The sequence below is a fragment of the Canis lupus genome, chromosome 21, assembly GCF_011100685.1.
Source record: "Canis lupus familiaris isolate Mischka breed German Shepherd chromosome 21, alternate assembly UU_Cfam_GSD_1.0, whole genome shotgun sequence".
In the NCBI taxonomy this organism is placed as follows: domain Eukaryota; kingdom Metazoa; phylum Chordata; class Mammalia; order Carnivora; family Canidae; genus Canis; species Canis lupus.
This window is the reverse complement of record NC_049242.1, coordinates 31323466-31338736: the sequence shown is the minus strand read 5'-3', so window position 1 is coordinate 31338736 and position 15271 is coordinate 31323466. Positions and strand designations below refer to the sequence as shown.

At 39.6% G+C, this 15271-nt stretch overlaps 1 protein-coding gene across 4 annotated transcripts in view; it reads right to left on the bottom strand.

Moving 5' to 3' along the window:
- Nucleotides 1–15271, bottom strand: part of NLRP14 (NLR family pyrin domain containing 14) — a 43913-nt gene that overhangs the window by 15915 nt on the left and 12727 nt on the right. For 3 of the 4 annotated variants that reach the window (XM_038568928.1, XM_038568926.1, XM_038568929.1), the window contains 3 exons: nt 11210–12803; nt 7969–8139; nt 5249–5416 (listed from right to left, as the gene is read on the bottom strand). In XM_038568928.1, coding sequence (XP_038424856.1) covers nt 5249–5416; nt 7969–8139; nt 11210–12803 — 1933 coding nt within the window. The remainder of the gene's footprint in view (nt 1–5248; nt 5417–7968; nt 8140–11209; nt 12804–15271) is intronic. The other variant, XM_038568927.1, reaches the window with a different exon arrangement.

Below are 15271 nucleotides of genomic sequence, written 5' to 3'. Positions count from 1 at the left end.
CAATAAAAAACAAAATCAATGAAAATAGGGGCACCTGAGAGGCTCAGTGGTTGTTCCTCTGCCTTTGGCTCAGGTCATGATCCCAGGGTTCTGGGATCCAGACCTGCATCAGGCTCCCTGCAGGGAGTCTGCTTCTTCCTCTGCCTGTGTCTCTGCCTCTCTGTCTCTCTCATGAATATTAAAAAAAAAAAAATCCATGAAAATAAATTTGATATACCTCAAGAAGGGGAAAACAAGATTAATATGACCAAAAGTAACAGTTATATAGGAAAAGAGCTACAACCAGTGACTAATAGACACTCTTGAAAAACAGAGCAATAGAACTAAAACCTTTGCTAGGCCTTGGGAAAACAACTCATAAGTACTCATCAGTCTAATTTTGATCGTTTGTTTAAATACTGTGTCACTCTTATTTCAAATTGATATTTAATTTCTAAATGTTACAAATAGGGAACAGATTTTGTCAATCAGATCACCAGTACTCCCCTCTCACATATATAAGGAAGTTTTAAAAACATAACTGTCCCTAGAGTTTGAAGATCTTATCTCCATTATATTAATATATAACCTGAATCACCAGTGATTCAATCAAAAGCTGAGCTGAGGATGCAGATTCCAAACAGCCCCCTGCATATGGGCCAGCAAACAGAGGAGACATGTTAACTTACATTTGGGTCCTGCTGCAGCGATGACCCAATTATCTCTTAATAGTGCCCCTATGGTGAGGCCCAGGGCTGACAATTTCCAGACAAATTATAATTTTTAAAATTAAAGCAAGCAGTTATAGTTTTGTTCTCATTGATTTCGGTCTGTTTCTCTAACCAGCTGTCCATGGGTACAGGTCCACCAGGTGGTCCTAGATACAGTGCATTCAGAAGAAGAAATCCACGTTTCAAGGATAAAGGTCTCCTGATGTTGGAGACATAGCTGGGGTAGGATTCTATCTGATGCAAGATGCCAGATTTTTCACTGAAGTAAGCTCTCCTGTGCTGCTAGCAGCTCAGGATCAGTACACTGCCATTCCAGAGGCATCGCCGGAGAGGCCAGTCTTCCCTTAGCTAAGATGGTCTGCTCCCTCCAGGCCCTCAGAACAACTGTGTGAATGTTTTCTCAAAACTGCTGCATCATTTCCAGGATGCCCAAGACTTTTGTAATTCTTTTGTTATTTGAGTACAAGATTATTATTATTTTTGATAGGCATTAGAAATTACAAGAAGGCAGGAGAGTTGTTTCTAAAAAAATATGGTAATAGAAATTGTTCCCTGCAAGAAGGAAAGCCTTTGGATGAACAGGATAGGCTTCATGACCCATTATAAATCAAGGTAAAACATAAGGTAAATTAATTTGTTCTGTAATTTGAGACTGGGGCAGCCCAGGTGGCGCAGCGGTTTAGCGCCGCCTGCAGCCCAGGGCATGATCCTGGAGACCCGGGATCGAGTCCCACGTCAAGCTCTCTGCATGGAGCCTGCTTCTCCCTCTGCCTGTGTCTCTGTCTCCCTCTCTGCATCTCTATGAATAAATAAATTTAAAAACTTAAATAAAATGTAATTTGAGACTTACAAGAGGTCGTTGGGATTTATGTCTGAATTTACCATAATGAGAAATAAGAATGCAAACAGTTTTCAGATCATACACAGCTTTGTATTTTTAATAAAAGAATCTAAAAGAAAGAATTTCCTATATCTCTTTTAGTTCCCTTCTAGGTCACATAATTATTACTTATATTAATATTTAAAAGCATGCAAATATAAATTGGGATATATAATTAAAATGAGTTAATATCTAATACCATAAATGACCAACATCTTTGTAAGTTGTAATCTTGTAAGTCATAAAATCAGATAATATTGCAAATATCATACTATCTGGATCAACCTCTGAATGAAGAATATACCAAAAAAGTATACTTAACAGTGGTTATACGGTCTTTAATGTTAATTTAAATATAGTTTCCAAACATTGATTTTTAGGAACTTGGAGTAATATTTTTTAAAAAATAGTTTCTCTAAAAATCTCTACAAAAGTTAAACTTCAAAGGGAAAATAAATCACATTCTTATGTATTTGTTATTCTTCCTACAACTCAAATTAAGATAGCAAAAATCAAGGTGTTCTCATATTCCATTATTATTTATGTTTGAAGTTAGGGCTGAAATCTTTAAATGATATTTCATTTAAATCCTGTGTAGTGTGATTATGAAGCTGTGGATGTATACATATCAAAGTTTATTAAAGTTAATGAGTAGAAGACATTTTTGCAATAAAGAAAAGAACATTAATAGTTCAGGTTTCAACTCCAGTCTGTGTGCTGGATAATCTGTGCAGGTGCAGAAGTTCTGACTTCAAAGTGTATACTCTCCCTTTTCCAAAGTCTGTTCATATTTATAACTCATTTTTGAACCCTTCATGAATATAAACAATTGTAGTAAACTAGAAGGATTCCAAACTCCTGGGAAAGCAAAAATTTTCCACTGGTCTATATACTATTTACCTCTTATAAAATATTTATTCTAGTTAATAATAAAGTCAAAGCTGTGGTTCATTCTCAGGCACCTTCCTTCTTATCTTGATCAGTAATCAGTTTCTCCTGGCAGCTATTTTAGATGCCACCCTTTCTGAAATATTAGTCCTCTAAATTCAAAATCTTTGAAGATGTAGAGAATGTTTTGCTTTAAAACCATTTTGGGGATGCCTGGGTGGCTCAACAGTTAAGTGTCTGCCTTTGGCCCAGGGCATGGCCTGGGAGTCCTGGTATCGAGTCCCACTTTAGGTTCCCTGTGAGGAGCCTGCTTCTCCCTCTGCCCTGTGTCTCTGCCTCTGTCTCTCATGAATAAATAAAATCTTTAAAAAAATACCATTTTGGCACTCTTCAGGTGGTTGTTTGGTGGAATCAACAATTACACAAGGTGGCATTACTAATATGCCCAAGGCTTTTATTATCAGGACCACACACAGGAAGTAGAAAAAGTTATTAGCAAAAGGATCTTGAGTGGATCTTTCTCCCCTTCTAGAGGGGAATCTTTAGTAAATATTACAGTGAAAGATTCACATGAAAGTGATTGTACTTTTCCAGTATGCTCATGTATAAAAGCTAATTGGAGTCTCTCAGCAATTTAAAGTTTTCTTAAATAGTTTAAATTTGCAAAATTCCTATGGTAATTGGAGATATTTTGTGAGGCAGCCTGGCAAAGACCTACTAATTTATCAATACTCTCACTGCTCACATCATCTAGAATCACTGGGAAAATAAATATCAAAATGCAACTCTACAATGTTAAGCTCAGCATGATCTATGCACAAACCAGACTACTGTGACTAGCTGTCCATAACTGTGATGAGGTCTAATGCAAACATAAAACTGAAACTTTCTCCAAAGTGTAAATAAGGGGTCACCCATCGTGGGAGAACATCCAATCCTACATAATTCAATTACTATGAAGCTCTAGTGACTTCTGCCACCAAAACCTTTTACTTACTGGTAAAAGGAGCCCTACTCCTTGACCCAGATAGATGGTTTCCTATTTGAAAGCCTAGTAACTGGGTCTACATGAAGGCTAGCAGTGGAAAACACTGTTCAAATGTCAACAGATAGGGGCACCTGGGTGGCTCAGTGGTTGAGCATCTACCTTTTCTTAGGTCATGATCCCAGGGTCCTGGGATTGGGTCCCACACTGGGCTCCTCGCAAGGAGGCTGTTGTTCCCTCAGCCTAAGTCTCTGCCTCTCTCTCTCATGAATAAATCTTAAAAAAAAAAAGTCAACTGATAAAAATCTTACCAAGGCCTGCTGCTCTATAAAGTGCCAGGGCATTTTTGTCTTGGACCCATGGCTCCTCCCACTGTAAGAAAACCTCTTTCCCTCCATTTAACAGCTTTTTGCTACTAACGTGTTTCACTTTTGATGGAAGAACCAATGACCTACTTCTCACCTGCGTTCTAGACTAGAGGCTGCAGGTGACTGAAAATTCCTCACAATGTCTTAAGACTATTTCACAGATGGTAAAGCCAATACCCCAACCTGGCCTGCTAATAACTGAACTCAACCCATGTTCAAGAAGCATTCAACTTTCCAGACATGCTATTAGTGAATTTCATCCTACAAAACATGGGGAGGCTTAAAGAATTCCCAAAGGTAATTTAGTTCATCTCCCTATTAGCCAAAAGATCTTGTTCTGGATTTTACTTGTGCTTTCTACATATAGATTACAATTTGCTTCTGACAAGTACAAACCTATCTTGGCCTTTCATGCGTCAAGGTTCTGTCTTGCCCCCTGCCCACCCTACTCCACCCCCCTTCTCAGCTCTTCCCCACCCCTAAGTGAGTCCATGGATTGTGAAAATTTTTAAGGTAAAATTTACTACAGTGACTTTATTTTGTTCTTGTTTGGTTTTAGTTTTACTTTGTGAGAAACTGAATTAAAAACCTTTATTTGGAAAAGGAGAGCTCCCTTGAAATTGGTCATACAATGTGGGGACCAAGTAGGATCGACAACCCTCACTTTCAGGGGAAAAAAAACAAAACAAAACAAAACAAAAAACCAGACCCACTACTAGGATCCAGTGTGTGAGAGCAAGTGAGCACCTTGACAACTAACAGCTGCTGTTTTCTTCCTCAACTTTTTGTATTGGTCACGGGAGTTGCAATTTTAAGAGTAATTAGTTATCAAAACAAGTAAAACTGAGCCCTCTAACTCTGCCCCCAGTTACCATTCTTGCATTCTTATAAGCAAAGATACAATGAATATACATATGGCTGTACTTAAATATGAAAATATTTAAATCTTTATAAATTCTGGGTTTTAAAAAAAAAATTTTTTTTTAATTTTTATTTATTTGTGATACTCACAGAGAGAGAGAGAATGAGGCAGAGACACAGGCAGAGGGAGAAGCAGGCTCCATGCACCGGGAGCCCGATGTGGGATTCGATCCCGGGTCTCCAGGATCGCGCCCTGGGCCAAAGGCAGGCGCCAAACCGCTGCGCCACCCAGGGATCCCTGGGTTTTTTTTTTTTTTTAAATGGAGACACAGAACTGTACAATGGAGTGGGGACTGTCTTCAGTGGGGGGATGGGAGCAGTTAAAAGTCTTGTCAGAAGGAAGTCACTCTGAAATCATGGATTCCTGCTATTCCATATAGTGAAAATAGACTGAAGCTGGTCCTGTGAACAGCAAATCCAGGCTTTAAGAATCTATCTGGATAAAAGAGTCTATCTGTTCAGTTATAACAAGAACAAAAAACAACTCACAACTTACCTCAGATTCTGTAGTTTACACTCTGGGTGTTTCAAGGCTTCACATAATGACTTTACTCCATCGTCCCCTATATCACTCCCTTTCAGGTCAAGATGCATCAGATTCTGGTTGTGAGTCAAAGAACTAGCAATATCCTGACAACCACCCGGGAAAGAAAGAAATCTCATCCTTTAGAGGAAAAATATGCAGGAGGAATTAACAAAATTATCTCTGTCCTGGTTAGAGCATTCCCCCCCCCCTTTTTTTTTCAAACTCAACTCTTATATATCTAAATATTCTTGTCATTTCTTATCTTACTTTTAGTTTCTCATATTTCATGGGTAGTCATAAATCAGTTTCAGGACGTTGCTTAGAAAAACAATGGGGCTACAACTTAGGTGTCCCTTACATCCTGACAACTGATACTCTCAACTTTTTTTGACCTTGAAGTAGGAGAAGGTAGTATCAGGAAAAGCAGAAGAGGAGTTTTTGAACTCAATTCCAGTATACCACAAATAATGGAGGATATTCCAAATACTTTAATTATAACATTAATTCACAATATTGCATGCTTTAAATAACCCAAGTTCATAGTTAATATCAACTGATGTAAATGATTAGCAAAACAGATTATTGCAAAATATGTCAACTCATGGACTTGGCAAGGTGTACAGAGATAGCCCAAAGCTAAATATGGAAGGAAGTTAAATACACCCGTATTTCTTCCTAGTTGTTATCTGCTACTCAGTGACTGTTAGCTATATCTGATTCTTCCATAAGTGTCTCTGCATGTTTACACTGCTCACCGTCTGCTCGGAACATCCCTTTGTAACATCACCTCTCCTCCCTTTTGCCCACCACCTACCCTTCACCCTCACCCTCCTTCTGGCCAGGCCCAAGAAAACAGCTTTTACCTGGGGTTTATGGCATTAATCATCATCATCTGGTAAAAGTGCCTAATGCACTCACTAAATATAAATTGAAAGTACAATTTCATGTGTTAAGGAAGAGGGACTTGAAGGAAGGCCACTCCACTGTGGAGGAAAAACTAAGTTCAGCCTTTGTGGTGTCCTCCCAAGAAGCCCTCACATTGTAAAAGAGTAAGCCTTTTAGCCCAAAAGAAGGCAGTAGCTATTGTTAGGGCTTTAGACTGGTGACATTCAGTGAAAGGGAGATGTAGGGGAGATGTTTGGGAGTAAAGGAAAAGGATTTCCAGGAACCCCTTAATATTGACATCTGTGCAGTCACCTACTACATCTATGTGTAAAACCAGGCCAAATCTGATTATTTGAAACCGAAGGTCAATCTCACTAAAAACAGATTCCAAGGGACATATTTAGGGAGAAGCCTGTCCTCCCACCCCTTCACCCTCCCCCCCAAAAAAAGAACAATCTCCAGTGCTAATCATTTGTTCAGCATTCAGTACATATTACTTAGCACCAATTAGGCCTTGAGCACATGGATGAGCACTGAATACAGAATAGGCTCAGCTCCAGCTCCTAGTAGAGCCAGTAGACAAGGAGACAGAAGTGCAAACCAGCCACTATAAAGAAGTGATAGGGTCTGTAGAATCAAATTAAGATGTAATAAAGACTGAAATAGCAAGTGTCGGCAAGGATGAGGAGCAGCAGGAACTTTAATATATTGCTAGTACAACTGAAAAATGGTACAACCACTCTAAAGAGCTCATTGGCAATTTCCTAACAAGTTAACATCCATCTGTGAAATAGCAATTCCATTCCGAAATATTAACCTAAGAGATGAAGACCTGAATCACACACAAAAAGTGTATATGAGAATAGTCATAGCAGCCTTATTCATAATAGCCAAAAACTGGAAACAGCCCAGGGGTCTATTCAAAAGAGAAGGAGTTGCAGTATATCATACAATGGCATGCTCATCAGCAATGAACTATTGAAGCATGCAACTAAATTTTCAAAAATATTTTGTTGAGCAAAATACTGACACAAGTACATACTAACTATATGAAACAATCCCAATTTTTAAGGACAGAACAACCTAATCTATAGTGATAAAAGGTAAGAAAGTGGTTGCTGCAGAGACTGCATAAGGTAAGAAAGTTGAATAGAATAAGGTAGAAGGAAACTTCCAGAGGGGATATATTTTCCATCTAATTTTGGGTATTGCTTACATAGGTGTATGCAATTGTCAAAACTTAACCAGGTCTGTGCATTTTATTAAATGTCAATTATCTGTGCATTTTATTAAATGTCAATTATTCAATATTAAAAAATCTTTAAAAAATCTTATCTTTGTTTTGAAGATTTATTTATTCATAAGAGACACAGAGAGAAAGGCAGAAACATAGGCAGAGGGAGAAGCAGGCTCCCTGTGGGGAGGCTGATGCAGGACTATCCCAGGACCACAACCTGAGCCAAAGGCAGAAGCTCAACCACTGAGTCACTCAGGTGCCCCCAGAATTTATCTTTGAAAATACTCTGTTGAGCTGCCTAGAATGCCTTAGCTCTTTGTTCTTCATCTAGAAAATTCCTTATCAAGCCTCAAAAAAATGCACATCAACAGCTGCTACACTCCATACAATATTTCCCAGAACAAACTAGGTCTGCTTCCACATCCCCAGAGGCTTATACTATGGCTGTCCTTAGGTATTTTACACAGTGGGTTTTAAGTATTCATTGGTTCCCCCTAATAAGTAATAGTGGGAGGTAGGACAAAGAAAGTTGAAATAATTTCATGAAATTTTCTCATGCCAAACTTACAATAGTCTTTGTAGTTTACAGTTTGGGTGCCTCAGTTCTTGATAAAAAGTCTTCATGGCTAATTCATCAAGGTTGCTATGACATAGGTCCAGTTCTCTCAAGTGCTCATTTGTATGAAGCACGGAACAGAGATCTTGCCAACAATGAATAATGCTACCATCATCCTTTTGCCTAAATAATTGAGAAAAAGACAAGACCAATGTATCTATTTCAGCCCAGGCAATTCTCAGAAGATGGTATTGGGTGAAAGTATATTCTGGAAATGGCGAATGCATCAGTGCAGGTCTGGGATGGGCACAGTCCACTCAAAAGTCGTCTTCTTGGCACTCCAGGAGGCTATGCTTCCCCAATGATTCCCTCACACACAAAATTACACTAGAGAGACTTCATTTTGGATGAGGCGGCTTAGGAAGGATGACAGAGGTCTTCAAATATCCAAAGAGCCAGTATCAAGGAGAAAAATAATCTAAGACTCAAAGTAGAAGAATAAGAGTAGTGGGTAGAGATTCAGGCACGGAGTGGGGATTAAGAACCATGGGTTATGAGCTCTAGTTCTCCAGTTTTCTAAACTGCATTACTTTAGGTAAATCACATCAGTTCTGAGAACTCTAAGCTTTCTTCATCTAAGAAATGGGAATTCCATCCCCTTTTGCAGGATTGCAGGGATCTAATAGTCAAGTTTAGTGCATACACAAAAGCACTTTGTAAATGTTGTATAATTTAACTATGAGGCATACTTTCAATAAACCCATTATAAACAAAGGTTAACAAGGAATAAGACAGAGGAACACCCTATGATTATAAGCGTATACACTCTAGAACAAAACAGTCCTGAGTCCCAACTCTGCCATTCGCTAACTTGGGTGATTCTGGCACTAATTTATGTGAGCCTCAGCTTCTTCATCTTAAACAATGAAGATAACACAATTTCTTAGGATTTCTGTGAAGATTTAGTAAAACAATCTACAGAAAATGTTTAGCATTTACAATGGGAAATACTTGCTAACAATTGGTAGTTGCACTTATTCATATTAAAATATATGAAGTCTAGCATGTTGCCTGATACAAATAGCTGCTGTAGGAGAGGAAAAAACTTTTTCCTGTGTCCTCCCAGCTTCTAGCTAGGGACTTGTAAATTGGAATGCCAAAAGTCAGGTTAACAAGAGAAAAGCATACAAGTTGTACTAGCTTGTGCATTGTGGATACTTGTGGGTGACGTTCAGTGAGGAGTAACTCAAAGGTAGAATTTGGGCTTTGTATAGCTAAATTAGCAGGAAAAAGGCAGAGGAAGTAAAGGCACTTGTGAAAAAACAAATGATCTGTTGGGAAGATAAATGGACCCTTCAGAGAACAGATAAGACAGGATAGTTTGTGACTATGTCTACATGGGTGTGGTGCCAACTTCTGTCTCCAAGAAGAAAGTAGAGAAACTCCTTCCAGGGAGGAGATTTAGGACAGTGGAGTTCTTTTCAGAGGCTTTGCTTCTAGGCAGGTAAGGGGTTTCAGGAGCTCTTAGGTCTTCAGCTCAAAAGACTTCTTATGGAAAAGTGGCATATTTTGAGGTGGCATATCCTGATCTCCTTCAGTACTCCATAAATATTGATTCCCCCATACCTTACTTACCTTGGATTGAATAACATTGCAGAGTTCTGGTTTCTACATCACCTGAGGTCTTAAATTTGACAAAATTAGGCAATAATCATTCAAACATTCAAGTGCTTACTATGTGGAAATGCCATAGGATATTATGGGGAACAAGACAGAGAGGCTGTTAGGTTTATAATGTTGTTGTGTTGTAGAATACAATGACCCGCCTATAATGTGCCACTTAAAACACTGATATCTCAGGTTTATTTTGGCAACAATGCCAACTCTAATATTAGGTAACATTACAACATAGGTGAGGGGAAGGTAGCATGAGGACCAGCAATATAATGGCCAGAATGCCTTCCTAATATTAGGCACAAAACACAAAATACGTTCTAATGTCCTGGGTTCAATCACAGCATTAAAAAGAACTATGAAGTCAGAATTGAGATAACAGACTGAAGGAGGTTATTTACAACACCCCAAGGACAGTAAAGGTCACAGCATCCCAGCCTACAATTCCTATGTCCACAGCAGAAGAGAAATAAAAACGTATGTCCTTACAGGAGACATGGTTCTGCAACTGCGTGTAATGGCAGTGAGGGAGCATGGGGTCAGCTAGAAAACCAAGGACTTAATCAGATGTGTGACCTCAGTGAAGTTGAGATCTTCTTGGTACCTCAGGGTTTCTACTAGGAAAATGGAAATAACAGCATCTTCCTGGGATTGTTGAGACTAATTGAGTTGGGACTCAGAAGACTGTCAGGCACGTGTCAAGCAGATGCTGTTATCTGATGTGTGCTTGAATCAATAATGGTACACTTTCTAGGTGAACTTCTCTGAATCACAGTTTTGTAATCTCAAAAATAAGTGGAGATATGCTTTTGACCAGTATCAAACTGGATAATTGGTTAAATATCCCATGTACTATATACCATACAGTAAGCCCTCAATTTTAGTTAAATCTAGAGCTAATCCCATAGTTTAATCCTTCCCTTAGACATAGACCGAGAATGCCAGAAAAGCCAACTCATGGAAGAGAAGAGGGTAATATAGGCATCAAACACTAAAGATTCATTTAGTCTTTCAAAATATACATTCAGCTCCTACTATTTCTTACCCAAATCAGACTTTCCCTACTGAGGTTAAAGGGCTGAGATCTTTCATGAACTACAAAGGCTGACCTACATCTAGGCAATGGAGAAGGTGAGCTAGGTTGGTAGCTTACAGAGGAACATCACCCAGATACCCTGTGTAAATTAGCTTCAGCATGAAATTCCTGGTCCCTGGCTCTTCTGGAGTACATTCTTTTTAAAAGTTAAATATACGTATCATAGTGGATCCAACCTTGTGCTAGGTCACATCCTTCCCTGAGGACTAAAGATTATTTCTAGTTGTTGAAAGTGTTGCCAGGGGATTGCCCTCAGCCACGCCCCTTTCTTGGGATGGCCCTCAGGCCAGGAGAGTCACTTCAGGCAAGATTTTGTCCTTTCCTCACCAGAAGCCATGACTAGTCAATAAGGGATTTTAGTGCTTGGCCTCCCTACCTCAAGGTGGGACAACTCTGAAGGGTAATCTCAGCTCAACAATTCTCCTTTCCTCCCTCTGAAATTTACTTCCCCTCACTCCCCTGACAGGGCACCTCCCCACTTACCACATTTCAGCTGGGGGACTTGAGTTTAACGTCTTCTCAAATACCACAGTCACAGATAATTTAATGGTCTGTAAACATTGGCAGTGCTTAAGGCAGAATGAAGACACAAGCAAATGGACTTTCCCACACACATCAATGACCACCTTTTGGAAAGATCTCATTGCCTGGCTTATAAATGCTTCATCTTGAGTCTCATACAGACATAAAAACAATTCCAGAAATTCTAGCTCTGCTGGAAAACATTTGATGTTTCCCAGTATCTCCAGCCACTGAAGGATTTTCCCTTTTATCTCCAGTGACAGTCTACATTTCAAAGTTGTCTCCAGTTGTTTTAGTAGATCTTCATTCAAAAGGCCAAACAAAAAGCATTTCATCTGCATCAAATGGGGATCTTTAGAACTCTTGCTTTCAAGCAATAGCTTCAAATCTTCAAAAGAATCAAATAAATTATTCCTGGTCTCCCAATTGTCTCTTAACATATAGAACATAGCTGCAAGAAACTCCTGAACATGCAGGTGAGTGAACACATAGCAATTTTCATACTCTGTGTCCTTTTGAAGAATATTCATGTCCAGGAAAATCGAGACATCTGATTTAGTTAAGCCATGCTTTCTGAGATCTTCCCTATAAAACACAGATGTCATAGTCCACACTCCTTTGGCAGCCAAGTGGCACAGGCTCTTTAGTTGGGTTTGATTGGGCAGACTAGGACAGTTTCCATCTACTGGTGGGAACAGGCTAGAAATATAGCGGGTGAACAGAGCTGTTGTTGTTTTGCAGGTTAATGAAACATCACCACCCATTTCTATTTGCTGCTCCAGACAGGTACAGATGGCCCAGCATACCAGGGGGACTTTACACATGCTAAAAAGCATCTCATTGCTTCTTAGTGAACTGAATACTTGCGAGGCCCTCTTCTTGTCTTCAAAGAACTGGTAAATGTATTCTTTTCTTGCATCCTTGGACATACCCAGCAGCTCTACAGAATGCTGGTTCTTCAACAAAGGCTTTAGCTTCTTACAAGCCGTGAGTCTCGTTGTCACCAATAAAAAGGACTCAGGGAGCATTACTTTCCTCAGCAGACTACTCATAAGGAAGGACACGGGGTGTACCTGGGTCCAGTCTTCACATAGCACAAAGTCCGGTTCCTCAAAGGCGAAGTTCAGTTCATCAAAACTATCAATAATAAAAAGGAGACTACTCGGCTGGGTCATTATCCTTTCGATGGGGCCTTCTGTGCTGGGCCAGTCCTTGGATATCATTTGAACAAAGCTCCGTTCTCTCAACTGGTTGATTTCTCTTGCATTGAGATAAAAAACATAGCTAAACTTCTGCTGATAGAGATTGCCCTCAGCCCAATCTACTATTGCTTTTCTCACCAAGCTGGTCTTCCCAACTCCAGCAGCCCCCTGGAGCACAACTGTCTGTGGCTGCTCGCCGGTTTTCACATCCACATCAAACAGATGTTCCAACAGTTCTCGATCTTCCTGAGCAATTCCAGGATGGAAATCTTCAGGTCCCCCAAACAAACACTTCTTATCCCACATGATACGAAATTTTTCCTTTATTTGGATCCTGTATTCTGTTCCATCACCTAAGTCAGAATGCAGCAGGAAGAAAGAAAACACATAATCAAAGCAAATTCTATGAACTGCAGTGTTAACACTGGACTTGGCTCAAATCAAAGTGCAGCTGGTTTAGCTAAGAATGTAAACCAAAAAAAGTTCCTATAGATTTAAAACTTGCATAAGAAACTGAAAAAACAAAATTGATCATGCAGAAGAATGAATTTGGGGTAGAAAGTAAAAATTAGATTCATTCTAGAAATATGTTCTCTTAGACAAATACCATACGTAGAATTTAATAAACAAAACAGATGAACATGGGGAAAGGAAGGAAAAATAAGATGAAAACAGAGAGGGAGGCAAACCATAAGAGATGCTAAACTAGGAAATAAACTGAGGGTTGCTGGAGGAGAGAGGTGGGGGGGAGATGGGGTAACTGGTGATGGGCATTAAGGAGGGCACGTGATGGAATGAGTATTGGGTGTTGTATGCAACTGATGAATCACTAACTTCTCCCCTTGAAACTAACAATACACTGTACATTAACTTGAATTTAAATAAAACAAAAAAAGAAAGATGTTCTCTTCTTTGTACTTTTCCTCTACAGGGAGAAAAGGACAACTGTATGAAGGATAGAGTCATCACCCAAATGAAAGAACACCATTAACAGTGACAGTGAGGAAGGACCTGAAGACATATCTCAATCTACAGATCAAAATAATCCACTTTATAGTAAAACATTAACAGAAATGAACATTGAGGCATAGCCTGAAGAATTTTTTTTTTTAAAGAAAAATATTCTAAATCTTTTTTCTAAATATGTCTCCTCAGGCATGGGTAACAAAAGCAAAAATAAACTACTTGGGGCAGCCCCAGTGGCACAGCAGTTTAGGACCACCTGCAGCCCGGGGTGTGACTTGGAGACCCGGGATGGAATCCCACGTCAGGCTCCCTGCATGGAGCCTGCCCCTGTGCCTGTGCCTGCCCCTGTCTGTCTCTGTCTCTGTCTCTCTCTCTCGGGATCGAGTCCCATGTCAGGCTCCCTGCATGGAGCCTACTTCTCCCTCTGCCTGTGTCTCTGCCCACCCCCCCCATGAATAAATAAAACCTTTAAAATATAATAAACTACTGGGACCACATGAAAATAAAAATCCTGTATAGCAAAGGAAACAATTAACAAAACTAAAACAATCTACTGAATGGGAGAAAATACTTGCAAAGGATAGATCTGATAAAGGATTAGTACCCAAACTACATAAAGAATTTCTAGGGGCGGGGGCAGCCTGGGTGGCTCAGCAGTTTAGCACCTGCCTTCAGCCCAGGGTGTGATCCTGGAGACCCAGGATCGAGTCCCACATCAGGCTCCCTGCACGGAGCCTGCTTCTCCCTCTGCCTGCGTCTCTGCCTCTCTCTCTCTCTCTCTATGTCTCTCATGAATAAATAAATAAAATCTTTAAAAAAAAAAAAAAAGAATTTCTAGGGGCACCTGGGTGGCTCAGTGGTTGAGCATCTGCCTTTGGCTAAGGTTGTGATCCTAGAGTCCTGGGATCAAGTCTAACATCAGGCTCCCCACAGGGAGCCTGCTTCTCCCTCTGCCTAAGTCTCTGCCTCTCATGAATAAATTCTTTAAAAAAAAAAAAAAAAAGCCAGCCAGGCCAGCTCAGTCAGTGGGGCATGCAACTGTCTCTTGGTTGTAAATTCAAGTCCCATGTTGGGTGTAGAGAATACTTAATATTAAAAACAAAACAAAACACACACACCTCTAAAACAACACCAAACCCCCCCAAATAATCCAGTAAAAAAAATAGAAGACATGAACAGACATTTCTCCGAAGACGACATACAGATGGCCAACAGACACAGAAAAGATGCTCAACATCACTCATCATTAGGGAAATGCAAATCAAAACCATACTGAGTTACCACTTCACACCAGTCAGACTAAAACTCAACACAAAAAGTAAGTGTTGGTGAGGATATGGTGAAAAAGAAACCCTTGTGCACTACTGTTGAGAATCAAACTGATGCAGCCACTGTGGAAGACCGTTGGAGAGTCCTCCAAAAATTAAAAATAGAAGTACCATATGAATCAGTAAGTCCACTACTGGGTATTTACCCAAAGAATATGAAAACACTAATTCAAAAAGATATATGCTCCTCTATGTTTATTGCAGCATTACTTACAATAGCCAAGACGTGGAAGCAGTCTAAGTGTTTTTATTGAGAGATGAAGGGATAAATAAATGATGTATATAATGGAATATTAGCCATAAAAATGAAATTTTGCCATTTGCAACAACATGAAAGGATCTAGAGAATATAATACTAAGTAAAATAAGTCCAAAAAAGACAAGTACCACATGATTTCACTCATGTGGAATTTAAGAAACAAAATAAGTGGACAAAAAAAGATAAACCAAGAAACAAACCCTTACCTATAGAAAACTGATGGTCACAGGGCAGGGGGTGTGGGGTGGGTAATGGATGGAATAGGTGA